Source organism: Notamacropus eugenii, chromosome 4 (genome assembly GCF_028372415.1).
Source record: "Notamacropus eugenii isolate mMacEug1 chromosome 4, mMacEug1.pri_v2, whole genome shotgun sequence".
Lineage (NCBI taxonomy): Eukaryota > Metazoa > Chordata > Mammalia > Diprotodontia > Macropodidae > Notamacropus > Notamacropus eugenii.
Window position 1 is genome coordinate 75,795,680 of NC_092875.1, and position 18,331 is coordinate 75,814,010.

Consider the following 18,331-nt stretch of genomic DNA (forward strand, 5'->3'; position numbering starts at 1 on the left):
GTTACAGCTATTCACCAAGCTCTTCCCACCACATGTGACTTAGATTTCCATGTAACTTAAGCAGGTCAGATGGGCCTATGAATGAACAGGAAAGATCCATTTAAATTTAAACAGTATGCCTTGGAAAGTCACTAGAGAAGTGTTTTAGAAAGGAAGGGTATGTATGTTTATGAAATAAAAAAACACAGGTTATTGACATCTTACACATGAGAAGCTAGGCAATGTGAAATGAATTCAATATCACCCAACAAAAATCTCGAGGATATCGCAGGAAAAATACATGCCATTTTGTGGCATGGACAGTCAGAGCAGAGAGGGAAATCTCAGTGTCTGAAGGTGGTAATTAAGAGAAGATGAGACTTGGGGTAGCTGTGGTGGCATGAACCAAGTACAAGCACAAGAAACAGTCAGAACAGATGAAGTCTGCAGCTCCATCTCTGGCACTTACTAACTCTGTGACTTTGGATACAGCACTTCTCTCTCAAGCTCAGTTTCCTCCCTTCTAACACGGGGATAATCATAGTTGTGCTATCTACCTCACAGGTAGGAACACATGGTTATAGGATCATCATTTTATAGTAGCAAGGGATTTTAGAAGTTACTTGGTCCTATACTTCCTTCTCCCTCTGTGATACAAGGAAAATAGGATATTTTCTTGCTTTTCTGTCAGTTTGATCAAGTGTCTCTGATTGAATCTTGCCTTTATGAATCAAGAGTCTTTACAAGGAGTAAAGTACAGAAACAAGAGTTTCTTTAACTAGAAACAGTATATGTATTTTTATTGTTAATTATTTTAAAATGATTAAAGATCTTCCCCACCCATTCATGGAACTGCCCATTAAGGGGAGTTTGATTAAGGAAATTTTTTTTGTTAACAAAAACTCTTTTTTTAATGAGACACTGATTCTTAGGATTGGAATGCCCTCTAACTCTAAAAAAGGTATAAAAACCCTCAACTCTGAGTTGAGGTTTTACTTTGGGGCTTACTGATGGGAAGTGTTTGTTTGGCCAGATGAGGACTCTGGGAAGCCACTAAAGAAATCCCACACTTCAGCTTTGGAAATTCAGATGTCGGTGCTTGCCTCTCTGAGAACTATGGTCAGATAATTGAACCTATCTGTTGGATTCAGGCACAGGGAACCATGCCTGTTGATCTTCGATTTCTCTGCATTTTCTTTGAAGTTCAGGATGCTGACTCCCATGAACTAAGTGAATGATATATGTGCTTATTTAAAGGAATTATACATGTGTCAGATTAAAGTGATTGTTAATGCCTCAAAAGCTGCCTTTCCTTTTATGAAGGCAGATCTAAGAACTTGTGATATCAGCTCCCCTGTGCATGTTGGGGTGTTTACTGTTCTTTTCTTTTTTCATAATTTATTTATTTTTAGTTTTCAACATTTATTTCCACAAGATTTTGAGTTCAAATTTTCTCCCTATCTCTCCCCTCCTCCACCCCAAAACACCATGCATTCTGATTATCCCTTCCCTCAATCTGCCCTCCTTTCTATCACATCCCTCCCTTCCCTTATCTACATCTTTTCTCTTTTCTTGGAGGGCAAGATACATTTCTATATTGCATTACCTGTATTTATTTCCCAGTTGCATGCAAAAACAATTCTCAACATTCATTCCTTAAACTTTGAGTTCCAACTTCTCTCCCTTCCTCCCTTCTCACCCATCTGCACTGAGAAGACAAGCAACTCAATATAGGCTATCTATGTGTAGTTTTGCAAAAGACTTCCATAATAGTCATGTTGTATAAGACTAATTATATTTCCCTCCATCCTACCCTAACCCCATTTATTCTATTCTCTATTTTCACTTTTTCCCTCCCCAAAAGTGTTTACTTCTAACTACTCCCTCTTCTCATTTGCCCTCCCTTCTATCATCCCCTCATGCTCCACTTACCCTCTTCTCCTGTACTTTCCTGTAGTGTAAGATAGATTTTCATACCAAATTGAGCATGCATGTTATTCCCTCCCTAAGCCAAATATGATGAGAGTAAGCTTCACTTTTTCCCTCTCACCTCCTGCCTTTTCCCCTCCATTAAAAAAGTGTTTTTCTTGCCTCTTTTATGAGAAATCATTTGCCCCATCCTGTTTTTCCCTTTCTCTTTCCAAAATATTCTTCTCTCACCCTTTAATTTTATTTTTTTAGTTATCATCCATTCCCATTCAATTCACCCTGTGCCCTTTGTGTGTGTGTGTGTGTGTGTGTGTGTGTGTGTGTGTGTGTAGTCCTTCCAACTACCCAAATACTAAGAAAAGTTTCAAGAGTTACAAATATTATCTTTCCATGTAGGAATGTAAACAGTTCAACTTCAGTAAGTCCCTTGTGATTTCTCTTTCCTGTTTACCTTTTCATGCTTTTCTTGATTCTTGTATTTGAAAGTCACATTTTCTATTCAGCTCTGGTCTTTTCAGCAAGAGTACTTGGAAGTCCTCTATATCACTGAATGATCATTTTTCCCCTTAAGTCTTACACTCAGTTTTGTTGGGTAGGTGATTCTTGGTTTTAATCCTAGTCCCTTTGACTTAGGGAATATCATATTCAAAGCCCTTCAGTCCCTTAATGTAGAAGCTACTAGATCTTGTGCTAGCCTGATTGCAGTTCCATAATACTTGAATTATTTCTTTCTAGCCGCTTGCAACATTTTCTCCTTGACCTGGGAACTCTGGAATCTGACTACAATATACCTGGGAGTTTTTCTTTTTCTCTTTCAGGAGGTGATTAGTGGATTCTTTCAATATTTATTTTGCCCTCTGGTTCTAGAATCTCAGGGCAGTTTTCCTTGACAGTTTCATGAAAGATGATGTCTAGGCTCCTTTTTGATCATGGCTTTCAGGTAGTCTCATAATTTTTAAATTGTCTCTCCAGGATCTATTTTCCAGGTCAGTTGTTTTCCAATGAGATATTTCACATTGTCTTCTATTTTTTCATTCTTTTGGTTTTGTTTTGTGATTTCTTGGTTTCTCATAAAGTCATTAGCCTCCATCTGTCCCATTCTAATTTTGAAAGAACTATTTTCTTCAGTGAGCTTTTGAACCTCCTTTTCCATTTGGCTAATTCTGCTTTTGAAAGCATTCTTCTCCTCATTGGTTTTTTGAACCTCTTTTGCCAATTGAGTTAGCCTATTTTTCAAGGTGTTATTTTCTTCTTCATTTTTTGGGTCTCCTTTAGCAAGGTGTTGACCTGCTTTTCATGCTTTTCTTGCATCTCTCTCATTTCTCTTCCTAGTTTTTCCTCCACTTCTCTAACTTGATTTTCAAAATCCTTTTTGAGCCCTTCCATGGCCTGAGCCCATGGTATATTTATTTTGGACGTTTGGGATACAGAAGCCTTGACTTCTGTGTCTTTCCCTGATGGTAATCATTGTTCTTCCTCATCTGAAAGGATAGGAGGAGATATCTGTTCACCAAGAAAGTAACCTTCCATGGTCTTATTTTTTTTTCCCTTTTCTGGACATTTTCCCAGCCAGTTACTTGACCTCTGAGTTTCCTCTCCACACCCACCTGGCTTCCAGATATACCCAGCTAGTGCTAGGGGGCTGAGATTCAAATGCTGCTTCCCAGCCTCAGGGCTTTGGGTGGGGGCGGGGCTGCTATTCAGTGTGAGATTAAGTTCAGGTGCTCAGGTGGGGGCAGGGCCTCAGGGGATTTATGCAGAGACCTTCAACAATGGATCCAAGCTCCTACCTGCTTTAGGAGCCCCTGTCTGCTGCAGCCTCTGCTGCTGCCTCCCAAGGGGGCCTGAGTTATGGGGACACCCCACTCTCCTCTCACGAAGCCAAAAAGACTCTCTCACTGACCTTTGGCGCCTGTGGATGGAGGGACCTACGTGGCCGCTGGAGATTCTGTCCCTGAAGCCCGTTGGGATCTGCTCCTCTCAGTGCCTGTGTGGCCAAGGCAGGGCTGGGCTCTGCTCTGGGTCCTGGAGCACAACTGACCTTTCACGTCAGTTTTTCAGGTCTCTCTGAAACAAAAATCTCCTCTGGTCCGTTGTTCTGTGGCTTTTGCTGCTCCAGATTTTGTTGGGAGTTCTTCTTCGCAGGTATTTTATGGGCTGTGGGTTGGGAGCTAGCATATGTGTATCTTTCTACTCCACCATCTTGACTCCTCTCCCCCAAAATAATTTTTGACATTCATTTTTAAAGCTTTGAGTTCCACATTTTCTTCTTTCCTCCCTCTGCACCCACCGTCATTGACAAAGCAAGCAGTTCAATATAGGCCATACATGTGCAGCCATGCAAAACACTTCCATAACATTTATGTTGTGAGAAACTAACTACATTTCCCTCTGTCCTGTCCTGCCCTCCATTCATTCAATTTTCTCCCTTGAAAAGGCCCCCCACAATAGTGTTTGCTTCTGACTATTCTTTCCCCAATTTTCTTTCACTTCTACTATCATCTCTCTCATATTCCCTTTTCCCCTGCCTTCCTGCAGAGTAAAGCACAAGTCCATATCCAATTGAGTATGTGTTATTCTCTCTTTAAGCCAACTCCCATGAGAGTAAGGCTCACTTATTCCCTTTTATCTTCCTCCCTCTTCCCCTCCATTGTAAAAACCCTTTCTTGCCTCTTTTATGTGAGATGATTTGCTACATTCCACTTCTCCCTTTCTCTTATCCCTAGTACATTCCACTCAACAGTCAATTTTACTTTTTGGTATTCTCCCTTCATATTCAGCTCACTCAATGCTCTCTTTATACACAGAAATTCCTCTATTTCATTGAAATTCCATTTTTTTTTCTCCTGAAGTATTATATTCACTTTTGCTGGGTGCCCCACTTGACCATCAATACAAGTCAACACAAAATCAATACAAATCAAACAAAACTAACGTAAAATTTGATTTGATACTATTTGCATAGAAATAAATTATTTTCACTATCTAAAGTATATTGACATTATTCCAGTGGCCCCCTCTAATCCCAATCAGGATTCATCTGTCCATTCATTTTCATTTCCTTTTTCATATAATCATAATTGGTATGTGCTTCATTCTTTCATTTCTTTTTAGCTTTTTTTCTCAGCATTATTTCATTAAGCTCGATTGGAATTTCTTTGGCATCCTCATACTTATCCTTCTTAATTGCATTAAAGAATTCCATTATATTTATGTACTGCAGATTATTGAACTATTTTCCTATTAGACATTGAGATTGCTTGCAGGGTTTTTCATGTTGTTTTCATTTTTTCATGTATTGTTTTTATGGAAAGTCTTTGAACAGATTTTTTTTTTTTTGGAGAGAGGAAATATTTTCAGTGTATATTTCTAATAATGGAATTTTTGATTGGGGTAAAGGCTTCCATTATTTTTAAACTTTTACTGCATAATTCCAGATTCTTCTGCAAAACTTAAAAAAATTTGCACATCCTCCAACAATGAGCGAGTATTTTTATTTCTCCACCAGCACTGAATTTCATTGGTTTGAATTATTTTTGTCAGTGTAATAGATCTGAGGTGGTACCTCAAGGTTGTTTTAAATTGCATCTCCTGGTTTATTAATGAGGTTGTTCATTAATGTGATTAACATGAACAATAAACAGAATGATAAAGGACTGAGGCAGTATGAGAGCTTAGTAAATTGAAGTCTGGCTTTAGAGTCAATATCTGAGAGCAAGTCCTCCTTGTAATAGTAGGTATTTTATCAATGATAAGTCATTTAATCTCTCAGTATCCCAGGAAAATCTCTCAATTTATATGTAGCATAATGAAATTATATACAAATAAAATTACATATAATTTACATGTACTACTGATAATATAATACTGGAGTCTACTTACTATAGTGAGGGTGTATTTAAAAGAGCCTCATAGTTCTCACCTAGGTATGTGAGACCCTTCCAATCTTTTCTCACAATAGCAGGTCTACATTTACATCAATAAGCAATCATCATATTTTTAGATTCAATCTCTCTCTTTGTCCTGAGGGTAATCCTGGTGAGTGAAAATATACACCCTTACTTAACCTTTCTAGCTCTTCAGCCCCTAATAGATGTGTTTTTTGTTAACTTTTATTGTTGTTAACTATTAGACCTGTCAGTTACCAGGGAATGCGCCATATGAGAGGTGCACAAGGAGCCACTCACATTAATGGCAATTTTATATCTTCAACATAAACATTTACTTAACAATTAAGTTAGAGAAATAGCAGTATTGATCCTAAATGAATACAAACAAATAATAAAATACATCACAATACATTTGTAACACATGTTCTTCGAAAGAAGCACATGATGGAAGAAAACTCATGTGTGTGGAATAATACACATCTTGAGACAATAGACAGGAATGCTATTAGTTCACTCAAGATAAGAGCAAGAAGGTTAATCTTGAAGTCAGGGGTCTTCAATCCTTTTGCTTAAAAAATTTTATAAATTTAATTCCATTTTAAAAGAGACTGGATTTGCCTGTCTCAGCCAAGCTGGAAGTTCAGGGGCCACTCTTGGATTCAACCTCACTATTCATTAGATCAGGAATTTTGACATGCTTCATTTGTCACCTGGTCTGGTTTGTCCCTATTTAGCTAACCTGGTGGTCCCTATTCCTGGGGACTTAACTTATTGGAGCTAGATTTAGTGTGAGCACTCTATCTGCTTAGCCCGCTGTAGCTCAAAACCCCTGAGCTTGAGATCCCCTAGCCTCAACTTTCCTAGCACCTGAGATTATTGGTCTGGACCACTATGCCCACTTGTCCTGAACTTTCCTACTTTGACACTTTCCTACTTTGACACTGTGTGACCTCAGATTCCTCATCTAGAAAATGACCTAGATAGGGAAATAGCAAAGCACTCCAGTATCTTTGCCAAGAAAACCACAAATGGGATCACAAACAGGCAGATACGACTGAAACAACTGAACAACAAAATGCTTTGATTCTCATTCACAGTCATAAGCTCGACAGCCTTGTTCTACGGAATTCATTTGACCAAATTCACTTTCTACCTAGATATGAATGAATGTTCTCAGAGTCCCAATCCTTGTGGTCCCAATACCTACTGCATCAACATCTTTGGAGGATATACATGCAGCTGTTTGTCTGGATTCTCTTCTCCTCGTGGAATTGCTGGGATCCCTGGTAGGACAGGACCGCTCCAATGTACAGGTAATACTCATGGTGCCACTGATGACTTGATCTTCTGTCTGGTATTGTCTTCTCTGGGCTCGGGTGTTTTGTGTCTTCCTGAAAACATCTTCCCCTCTGCTCTGTATGAAACAGCCTGCCCCCAGCATTATACCTGTCAGAACACCCCAGGAAGCTATGACTGAACCTGAAGTGCTGGTTTCACCTTTAGGAACTCTCAGTATGAAGGTACCTAGGACACTAAGACATGATCATCTTGATGTGTTTTTGGGTTTATTTTTCATTCACTTAAAATGAGAGGCCCTGTGAAAATATATGAACAAATGTGGAAGATGTTCCTTGTCTTCAGAGATGTGATCTAGTTGGAAAGATAAGATCCTTTTCTACAATGCGCTTGGAAAGACATTCATTAAGAAAGGGAACACTTCAAAATTCTGAGATTATGTTGGCCAGTGTATGAAAGCAGGTGATACAAAAAGAGACTGAGTCTGGAATCAGAGAATCTAAGTTCAAATTCCCTCATCACTGCCTCCCTCCTCCAAAACTGCTAATTAATTTCACTAGAAGGATCTGGAGATATATATGTGTATGTATATTTTATGTATGTATGTATGTATCTTATATATGTATGTGTGTGTACATGTATGTGTGTGTATAGATATGTGTGTATATATACATATAAATATATATGTATGCATATACATATATATAATTTTTTTCTATCTCTAATTTCAGAAGATGTAAAATTGATTCAACAATTAATTCTCCTTTCAGCACTCCTTAAACACCCCAAAGCTTAACTCTCTGCCCACTGCAATAAATCCTGCTTCACTACCAGATACATAGCAACAATCAAGCAGCAGGGCAGATTCCTGCCCCTTGTTCTAGCCCTGGCTCCTATTTCTTTCTCCTTCATCTACTGCAGTTTCTCTGTGCCGCCTTGTGTCATCCTTCATGCTTACACTGCAATCAATCTAGGTGATGCTGGCATTAAAATGGACTGGAGCAAGTCCCACTAATTAGTGGAAGCACTGTCCCCACAAGTTTCAGGATTATATCCCAACACATACATTCTCTATATTCAGGGATGTGCTATTAAATGTTTAACTATCTGTTTTCCCCCAAATAAATGTAGACATGGTGCACTTTCCATTTAAACTTCATGGTTGACACTTTCTTCATCCCTTTTTTGTCTAGAAAATTAGCAAAACAATTAGTCAAGCCCTAATTTGTGGCATTTTTGCAGAAAATGTACCAAATAGCTCCAGCTAGCTGGTCCAAGATGCCTCCATAACACCTCTCCATGTAAAATGAAGGGTTACACTAAGCGATTTCTAAGGCGCTTACTAGTTACACATCCATGATGCTAGGATGATACCATCAATACGGATGCCATGATACAGAGGTGTCAATCATGTCACACTTGGACTGGTTGTGCCACAACACACCTGAGTGTAGCCAGACCCAGATTAAAAAATAATTGGTAAATATTCAACAAATAAATGAAAATGCAACAGAACATAGAAAACACTGCATTTAAAAACTCAATCAACCTGCTAGACTATTGGCATTATAACTGGTTTCTGTTTGCCTTTGAGTTCGATACTACTGACTTAGTAGATACCTTCAAGGATCATTGTGAACTCCTCTCACCTCCAATCCATCACCTGGTAATCAATCACCTGGTGATAATTCTATCTGCACTTAATTAGACTCATTCCCATCAACCTGCCAAAGCCCTATGAACATCTTTCCTGGTAGGTAAGGTCTACCAACACTTACGATCTATTGGCATAGCCTTTGCAAAGCTAAGGATAACCTCCATGCCTTGGAATGTCAGCAGAGAAGGATTTTAGAAAGGAAGGGTATGTATGTCCATGACATAAAATACCACAGGTTAGAGACATCTCCTGCATGAGAAGTTGAGCAATGTGAAATGAGTCCAGTAATACCACCCAACCAAAATCCCAGCGATGCCAGAGGAAAAGCACATGACAATGTGTGGCATGTACTGTCAGAGGAGAGGGGGAAATCTCAGTGTGTGAAGGTGGTCATTTGGAGAAGATGATACTTGAAGGGGACCTGAGAGAGGAGGCAGCCATGGTGGCATGGATAGAGCACAAGAAATAGAAGAGATGAGCTCTATACTTCCATCTCTGTCACTAATTGTGCGACTTTGGACTCACCACTTCTCTCTGAGCCTCAGTTTCCTCCCTCCTAACATGGGGATGATGATAGTTATGCTATCTCCCTCAAAGGTAGGATCAGATGATTATGGTGTTTGAAATAACTATCTTACCAAGAATTCTACCTGGTCATGAGTGAATGTTAAAAAACAATTATTTCATGTCATTTCTGATGGGTGACTTGGCCTCTAACCCCTTCTTAAATGGGCCAGGCAGAAGCCCACCTTAAGATAGTTACTAAAGCCCTTTTATAATTCATCCAGATTCAAATTTCCTGCCTTGAATCCCATTGGTCAGCATTCCAGGGTTCAATAAAACCCACCCCTTGATTACATCTTCTCCTTCCCACATTTCAATTTCCCTCCTTCCTTCTCATCTTCATTTACTTTATTCTTTAATTAATAAAGGAAATGTCAATCCAAAAAGAAATACTCTTAAATGTCCTCCCTGTTTCTCTGCATCAGAGAGCATGAGAAGGTTTTTCCTCAATTGCTAAGAGAATTGACAAGAGCCTGAGTTTGAAGATTTCAACCCAGGACATCAGTGATAAAAGACCCAGTCCAAGTTAATGGACTTCATCCTTATCCTTTGTTAGTGAGATCTGGTCTAGCAGTTCTTTTGATGTACAGGACAAGGTCTTCTCAGAACAAAGAGAAGTGGTAAAAATGCTGATTTTCAAGCAACTAACAGCTTACTAAAATACTATAGTTTTCTTAGCCACCAGTATGACTTCAAATCACGCTTTCTTCTATTTTCAATGGAAACAAAATTCAACCCTACCTTACAATAGGATCAACATTTTAGAGTAACAAGGGATTTTAGAAGTCATCGTACAATACTTCCTTTATCCACCTGTAAAGCCAATGTGATATCCACAACAGTGGCTAGGAGTATGGAGGTGTCTTTCTAGGGTAAATTCATAAAATATAAACGCTCTTCCTCAAAGGAGAAACGGAAATATTTATTCGGATACCAGAAAGTCAATTCCCCTATGGTAACAAGGAAGTTTGTACACATTACCAATAGAGGGAAGATCTCCATCCCCAAGCCTTCCCTCCCTCAGGCCTCCCAACAAACAAGCTCCCTTAGGAAAAATGCCCTTCTGTCACTCACAATAGCTGCTCTGCTTGCTTTCTCCCAGTTCTGCCTTACATTCTCTCCCTGCTGCACCCTTTTGGCTCCATGCATTCAGAAAACGACTCCCACCATGGACTTTATGTGACTCAGATTATAGGCTGGACCAAAGCTCAAAACAGGTCACATGAGCCTACTAAGGGTCAGGGAAGATCTTCAAATTCTCTTAACATTAAACCCCCCCCCCCATTAAGAAATTACAGGACAGAGTATGATTTTTAATTTATCCAAGATCACATACATGGTAGTACAATTAGGATTTGAACCCAGATGCTCTGATTTCCTCTCCAGGGCTTTTCTCACAAGGCCATGCTCAGTTCATGCATGTAAAGTGCTTTACAAATCAAAGTTCTTATTGAAGAATAGCTAGGAATCGGATAGACATGGGAGAGGAGAGGAGGCATTTTTGGCAGAGAAAATGGGATGAACAGTTTCAATCTGTCTCCCTGAAGTGTCATTAAAATATTTATACTGATGACTACCTTAATACTAATAATTATTTAAAATTAACATTGAAAATATGCTTTATGACAAGCAGTGTGCTGTAATGGATTGAAATTTCCTGGAATTAGAAGAGCCTGCGGTGAAATCCTGCTCCTGCTAGATATGGGCTGTGTGAACCCTGGGCATGTGCCCTAGGCACCTTTCTTAGCCAATGGAACAATTGTTAATTACTCTTAGAGAAAGTTTCCTGTCTGGGAGTTCCAAGTACTAACCAAAGCATAGGTGCAGGTTCCTGTCCTCTTCTGCCTGATTAGATTCTTAACATTAAACATAAAAAAATAGAATCCATACTAGGGTTTCATTGGTGTAGTGTATTCCTCCCGTTGGAGAAACTCCTTTGACTAAGGCAGATTGGCACCCATGTGGCAACCTAGCAGTTTAGGGCACCGGTGTCTAAGTCCGATGAAGCAAGAGTTATCAGTCCTTATGTAAGGGATCCCTGTGACTGCATATATTTTAAAATATACCATTATCTATGCTTCATTATATTTTTATTTATTCTGTTCACTGTTTCCCAAGCACATTTTAAGGTGACTCAGAGGGATAACTGCCAATACTAACTTTTCTGTAAATACCTTGGTTTACTTTTGCAACAATAAGCCCAGCAGCCTTGGCTTGTGTAGCTTCTCTCTTGATAGCTTTGCTTTCTGCCTTGATGTGGTTGGATCTTCCTAAAGTTTCTGTCTTTAAACTCCAAATTCCAACTATACCAACACGGCAGGGAGGTAAAACTCTACCTATAGTGCCAGCTTCAACTTCAGGAACTCTGACTGTGAAGCTGTAGGAGAACCTCTGCCATGATTCGTGTTGAAGTCTTCTTGATTTCATTAATTTATTCAGCAGCTAGATACTGTAGTGGATACAGAATTGCAATTCAGGAGACCTGAATTCCAATTCTGCTTCAGTCACTTTACTAGTTGTGTGCTTCAGCCTCAGTTTTCCCATCTACAGTGTGGAAATAATGAGAGTACCTGTCTCACAGGATTGATGTGAGGACTAAATAAGATAATGGGTATTAAGTACTTCGCAAACTTTAAAGTGCAATGTAAACTGTTATTATTTTCTTTGACTCATAATTTCTGTTTTGAGGAGATTTGAAAGGCTGTGAGGTTTGGAGAAACTGTTTATATTCCACCATATTGTTGTTCACGTGACTCAGCAGTCTATTAATATTGTCTGTCATCTAAATATTTATTTCCTGAGTACTCACTATGTGGCCACTTCTGTGGTAGGATTGGGGAGAGTATGGAGACAAATGTGAGAGAGAAATTTTATACTCATGGGAGTTTCAGTCCAGTTGGAGATTTGGGAATATCTCCTTGAATGTAATTGTATGGATATAATAATTGTGAGCATTTATATAACATTCTCTACTAGTCAAAATGATCTACCTTTAAGCACAAGTCTCCTTTCCATCTCAATAAGCTCCAGTGTCTCCCTTTGACCTCCAAACACAAAATCCTCTGTTTGACTCTCAAAGTCCTTCATAATTGCATCCCCACTTCTAGTTTTCTTACTCCTTACATCCACTCTGCTCATACTCTTGTAGCCAGTGATATTGACTTCCTTGCTTTTCGTAGCAGAAGACACTCCATCTCAAGGCTTAGGGCATTTTTGCTGTTTCCCATGTCTGGAATGCTCTGCCTCCTTATCTCTGCCTCCTGGCTTCCTTCAAGTCCCAGATGAAATCCCACCTTGTACAGAAACCCTTCTCCAATCCTCCTAAATTCTAGCTGTTTCCTGCTTTGATTTATTTCCTGTTTATCCTGACTATATCTGGTTTTGCACGTTATCTCTCCAACTAGATTGTGAGCTCCTTAAGGGAAGAGAGTATCTTTTGCCTCTTTGTATCCCCAGCATTTAGCACAATGCCTGACACATAACAGGCATTTAATAAATGCTTATTCACTGACTGTGGGATTGCATTCTATTACTCATACCCCAGTTGTGATGGTGCATAATCCTTCTCTCTGCATTCCAGATGAGGATGAGTGTGTAGATTCCAAGGTGTGCCCATCATATGCCAAATGTATCAACAGCCCAGGAAACTACACCTGTATCTGCAAAAGTGGTTTTGTAGAGCGAACTTTGGAAAGCCAGGTTAAAGGTCGCTACACAATGGAGTGCCAAGGTGAGTAGGTTTGGAGTATATTCCTGTAAAATGAAACTGTAGTTTTAAAGAAATAAGGTCTGAAATGGAAAGAATTTGAACATGGCTCTGTTAAGATGGTTCATTAGATTCCTCACCTCACTCCCAACCCTTCTCAGTTTGCTGTGCGGATCACATCCCTTTCATACCTTTACATCCCAGGTGACTCTTATTGATGGTGCTCTATGAATTCTCCAAAGAAGAGTCACTCAGTGAAATAGAGAATTCCTACAGTATTTTTTAAACTTTTATATTTCATATACCCATGAAGTACTTGAACTACTCATCCTTTGTCTCGTTTTTGTGCCATGCTGGGCTCCTGTCTCTTTACACACTGTGCATCTTTCCATTGCCTTTTGGGTAATTTGTAATGTGACTTTCTCTAAGATTGGGTTGTCCAATGATTGGCAGTCATATTCTATCACTGGAGGTGTGAAAGCTATGGGCCATCATGTCAATGAACACTTTGAAAGGCAGTCAAGATTCTGGATTTGTCTAACTCAGGGAGATTGGAAGTTCAGAGGACATTCATGGATTCAACCTCACTACTAATTGGCCTAGGAACATGCTTCATTTCTCACCGAGTCTGGTTAGTCTCTACTTAGTCAACCTGGTGGTACCTATTCCCGGGGCCCCAACTTATTAGAGCTAGATTTAGTGTGGTTACTCTATCTGCTTAGCCCACTGCACCTCAAAACTCCCAAGCTCGAGATTCACTAGTCTCAACCTCCCTGGCAACTGGCATTATAGATCTGGGTCACTACATCCTCTTGTCCTGAGTTCTAATTCCTGCTTTGACACTTGCTATCTGTGTGATCTTGGGCCTCAGTTTCCTCATCTGGACAATGAACTAGAAAAGGAAATAGCAAAGCATTCCAGTATCTTTGCCAAGAAAACCACAAATGGGATCACAAACAGGCAGATACGACTGAAACAACTGAACAACAAAATGCTTTGATTCTCATTCACAGGCATAAGCTTGACAGCTTTGTTTTAGGGAATTCATTTGACCAAATTCACTTTCTACCTAGATATGGATGAATGTTCCCAGAGTCCCAATCCTTGTGGTCCCAATACCAACTGCACCAACATCTTTGGAGCATATACATGCAGCTGTTTGCCTGGATTCTCTTCTCCCCGTGGAATTGCTTGGATCCCTCGTAGGACAGGACCTCTCCAATGTACAGGTAATATGCGTTGTGCCACTGGTGACTTAATCTCGTGTCTTATATTGTTTTGTCTGGGCTCAGGTGTTTTATGGCTTTGTGAAAGCATCTTCCCTCACTGCTCTGCAGATATCAATGAGTATCTCAATGAAACAGCCTGCCCCCCACATTATACCTGTCAGAATACCCCAGGAAGTTATGATTGTACCTTCAGTACTGGTTTCACCTTTAGCAATTCTCATTGCGAAGGTACCAAGGACACTAATATATGATCCATCTTGGAGTTTTTTGAAGTTCATTTTTTCATTCATTTAAAAATAATGTTTTATTGCTTGATGTTTTATCTCCCCTATGAGAGGCCCTGTAAAAATATGCAAAATCATGTGGGAAATGCTCCCTGTCTTTAGAGATGTTGTGATCTAATTGGAAAGACACGATGTATTTTCTACAATATACTGGGAAAGACATTCATTAAGAAAGTGAACACTTCAAAGTTCTGGGATTATGTTGTCCTGTGTATGTGCAGGTGATGCAGAAACAGATTGAATGTGGAAGGAGAGAATCTAAGATGAAATTCCCTCATCACTGTCTCCCACTGTCAAAACTACTAATTAATTTGATTAGAAAATTCTGTACATATATATGCACATACTCTTCTTTCTAGTATTATCCAGGAACCTCTGAGCTTGAAGAAGTTTGGAACCATGTGGTTTAGGGAACAGAATATGGGCAGTACTAGCTAGATGCCCTCAAGCCTTGAAGATCGTTGTGATCACCGAGGCAGCCCCATGTCTCTCTGAAGGGAAGAACACTTCCTTTCAGAATAGGACCCCTGGGCCTCATCCACTGGCCCTGCCTTCTTTGGGTTCATGAACAAGTCACTTATCCCCTCTGAGGCTAAGGGGGCTCATTCATAGGACTACCAGCCTATCTCCTAAGGGAGTGGTAAAGAAAAGCTTTGTAACCTTAGAGGCTACAACTGTGGGGGTTGTTGTTATTATCCTGGATGTCTGATTTCCCTTTGCAACAGGGAGTCCACCAAATGGACCTTCTTCCAAGATCCTTCTGTGACTCTGACCCAGAACTGGGACCTTCCCCTGACTTCCCTCCCTCTCTTCAAATCCCCAGACCATCTTTTTTCTGTCATGAATTTCCCTGATCACAGTTTTCCTTCTGTTGTTTGGAGCTCCTCATTGGGTCTAGGATACAGGGGGCTTACACTCCCATGGGCCTCTATAGAACACTCTCTGTGGACCTCATTTATGTTCTATGTCTCACAGTCAGCATGTTGGCATTAAAGAATTTTTTTTTCTGGGTCACTAGAGGAGATTGACAGTTTCTAGAACTCCAGTCTTCTCTCCTCCCCTGCTGAGTTTTGAAACTAATTCTTTTTCTCTGTGTATCCCTAATATATACATAATAATGAGCATGGTCTATAGTTCTTCCATCCAACTGCAGGTCATAATGTGGGCAATAGATATTCATCATCCACTTGGTCTTTCCTGTGTGGATGGTCAGGACAAACTGTTTTGAGAGGTTAAGAACTGGGAAGATTCAAGGAAGAAGAGTACTGCAAACCCTTGCTTCAAGGAAATTACACTTGAATAGAAAGAGTATGGCAAAAATAAGAATAAAAGTAGACTATGATAGAGTCTCCCCATGCAGAAAAAACCAAAAAGGCCAAAAAGGATGTATGGAGAAATTTGAACAGTGAGAGATTCCTTAGAACTGAGGCAAAAGGGAAGGAGTCAGGGAGGATTCCAGTAGAATGTTAGGGACAGGAGGGACTGCTTCAGTTTTCTCCTTATGTCCTCAGTGCCTGGCATACAGTAGGCACTAAATTAATATTTGTTGAATTCACTTGGAAAAGATCCTAAGCAGCAGAAATGAGGAGGCTGTGTACTCCGGCAAGGGGTACAGCCGGAGTAGATGCACAGAGGCAGGAGATGACAGGATGAGAAAGAGAAGCAACCATGTCTCATGGCAGAATACTTTTCCTACTCTACAAAACATTTGCTCTCAAACAATTTTTACTCTACTATCACTTATAGTCTTAGAGCTCTTTAGAGCACTGAGTTCAGTGATTCTCCTGGATCACAGGCAACTTCTGCCTCCAAGGCCAGCTCCCTGTCTACTACAACAGATTCCTGTTGCCTGATTTACGTGGACTTAAGTGGACTTTCGCTACTAGACAATAGTCTTTTTATTCTCTTTTCATTTCTTCCTTCCTTCCTTCCTTTTGTTGTTTCCTTCTTCCTTGGTCCCCCAATCTCATCTGCATGGAAATACAACAGACACTTATGGCCCCAATTCCACTACTGATTTATTGGCAGGGGAGTTTTATCCCATTCCATTTCTAACAGGGGCCAGTTTCCCCATCCTTGGAAAGCCTGGTAGTCCTTCCCTCCTAAGGACTCACTCTTCTGGTGCCAGACATAGTGTGGACACTTGATTCACTTGATCTCTCTTGTAACTCATAACTCCAGAACTCAAGGCATCCACCTCAGCCTCTCTCTCAGGTAGCAGGGATTACAGAGCATCCTAACTGGCTAAACATTTTTATTTGTCCACAATTTCATCTATGTAATACTTCTAGTTTCTACCCTTTGAATGGGGCAGTTCAAAGCCCAGCCATGTCTCCTTAACACCTTCATGGCCATGATCCTCTGCTCCCTGAGGTCTCACCAGAAGAACTAACCTCCTACTCAACTGAGAAGATCAGGGCTACCCTCCCAGAGCTCCCGCACCTCCTGGACATCATACCTCCCAGACCATCTTCTTCTCCTGTTCCTCTGTTTCTGGGGAAGACATGGCTCTTTTCCTTGCCCAGGCCAGCCCCTCTACTGCTGCCCTCCATCTCCTTCCCTCTCCTTTGTCCTAGGGCTGGCCCTGGAGACCATGACCTGACACGCTACCTCCAAATCATCAGTGTCTCCTTGGCCGTTGGCTCCTCAGATCTCCTCCATCCTCAGAAATCATTTTGGCCTCCTCCAGTTACCACCTCTATCTTTTCTCCCTTTTGCCATCACAGATCTGACAAGAATTGTCTGTACTGATATTCCAGCAGGAAGGTCTCAGAAAGAATTCAGAAATTTGGGTTGGCGCTGCCCGTGAGCCCACCTCCTTCCATTGCCTTCCTGATCTTTTCTTTTTTTGTTGTTCTCTTGATTTTTGTTTTCTTTTTTCAACCAGTGAGCATTTCTTTCCTCTTCCTTCAACCCACTTGGAAAAGAAAAAGAAAGCCCCATAGTGTATTCAGGTAAAACAAATTCCCATGTTGGCCATGTAGTAACATGCATGTTTCATTTATTTTTTTTCTTATGTTGCAGATGTCAATGAATGTGCATCACCCATTAATATCTCTTGTGGTGCCCATGCAAACTGTGTTAATACAGAGGGAAGTTACCACTGCGCCTGTTCCCCTGGATATGCACTTCCTTCTGGGGAGAAGACATTTCAAAATGCCAGTGTGAACGACTGTCAAGGTAGAAACCTCTCCGGCATTCTGTGTCTAGCCTGGGAGTCACCAAAGGGGCTTTCTACTGAACTGAGAGCAGAGAAGCCCCTCCCTGCATGGGCCACCTCTGGCCAGTGCCCTTTGCCTCCTCGTATGGGCCCCCTCTAACCTTCTCCAGGCCCCTCCCTGATTCGGGCTTTGTCTGTTCAGTGCCCTTAGCTGCAGGGGCCACCTCTAAATCCTGGGAACTCTCCCCTTCTCCCTATTCTGTTCATCCCAGTTCAGGGCCCCTCAAGAACCCTCATCCAAGTGCTGTGGCCGGACTTTGGCTCAGGATTGGGGGATTCAAATCTCTTTCCAAGCTATGACCCAGAAGAAGGAATTGAATCTATAGGAGCCTAACCTGCCTGGCAATGCTGCCTCATGGTACCCTATGTTTAGGAGACAGAGGGAGGAGGCATATTTTGGAGGGGACTAGACAGAGATTTCTCTCTCTCAATGCCTTGCTCACTGTACTCTCATGGAAGCATCTGTGGGACTAAGAGCCTAGGGGCCTCATGGAGCCAGTATGTGTCTGAGGAGAAACTTGAATCCAGGTCTTCCTAACTCTGAGTCTAGCTCTCTCTCCATTAGTCCATGTTCCAT

The 18,331-nt window shown here is 40.7% G+C and overlaps 1 protein-coding gene across 1 annotated transcript in view; it reads left to right on the forward strand.

Moving 5' to 3' along the window:
- LOC140498700 (adhesion G protein-coupled receptor E3-like) overlaps positions 1 to 18,331 on the forward strand; it is a 73,999-nt gene that overhangs the window by 25,986 nt on the left and 29,682 nt on the right. Inside the window, exons 4-8 of the mRNA XM_072599567.1 lie at positions 6,956 to 7,111; positions 12,896 to 13,045; positions 14,095 to 14,250; positions 14,359 to 14,478; positions 17,559 to 17,837. Coding sequence (XP_072455668.1) covers positions 6,956 to 7,111; positions 12,896 to 13,045; positions 14,095 to 14,250; positions 14,359 to 14,478; positions 17,559 to 17,837 — 861 coding nt within the window. The remainder of the gene's footprint in view (positions 1 to 6,955; positions 7,112 to 12,895; positions 13,046 to 14,094; positions 14,251 to 14,358; positions 14,479 to 17,558; positions 17,838 to 18,331) is intronic.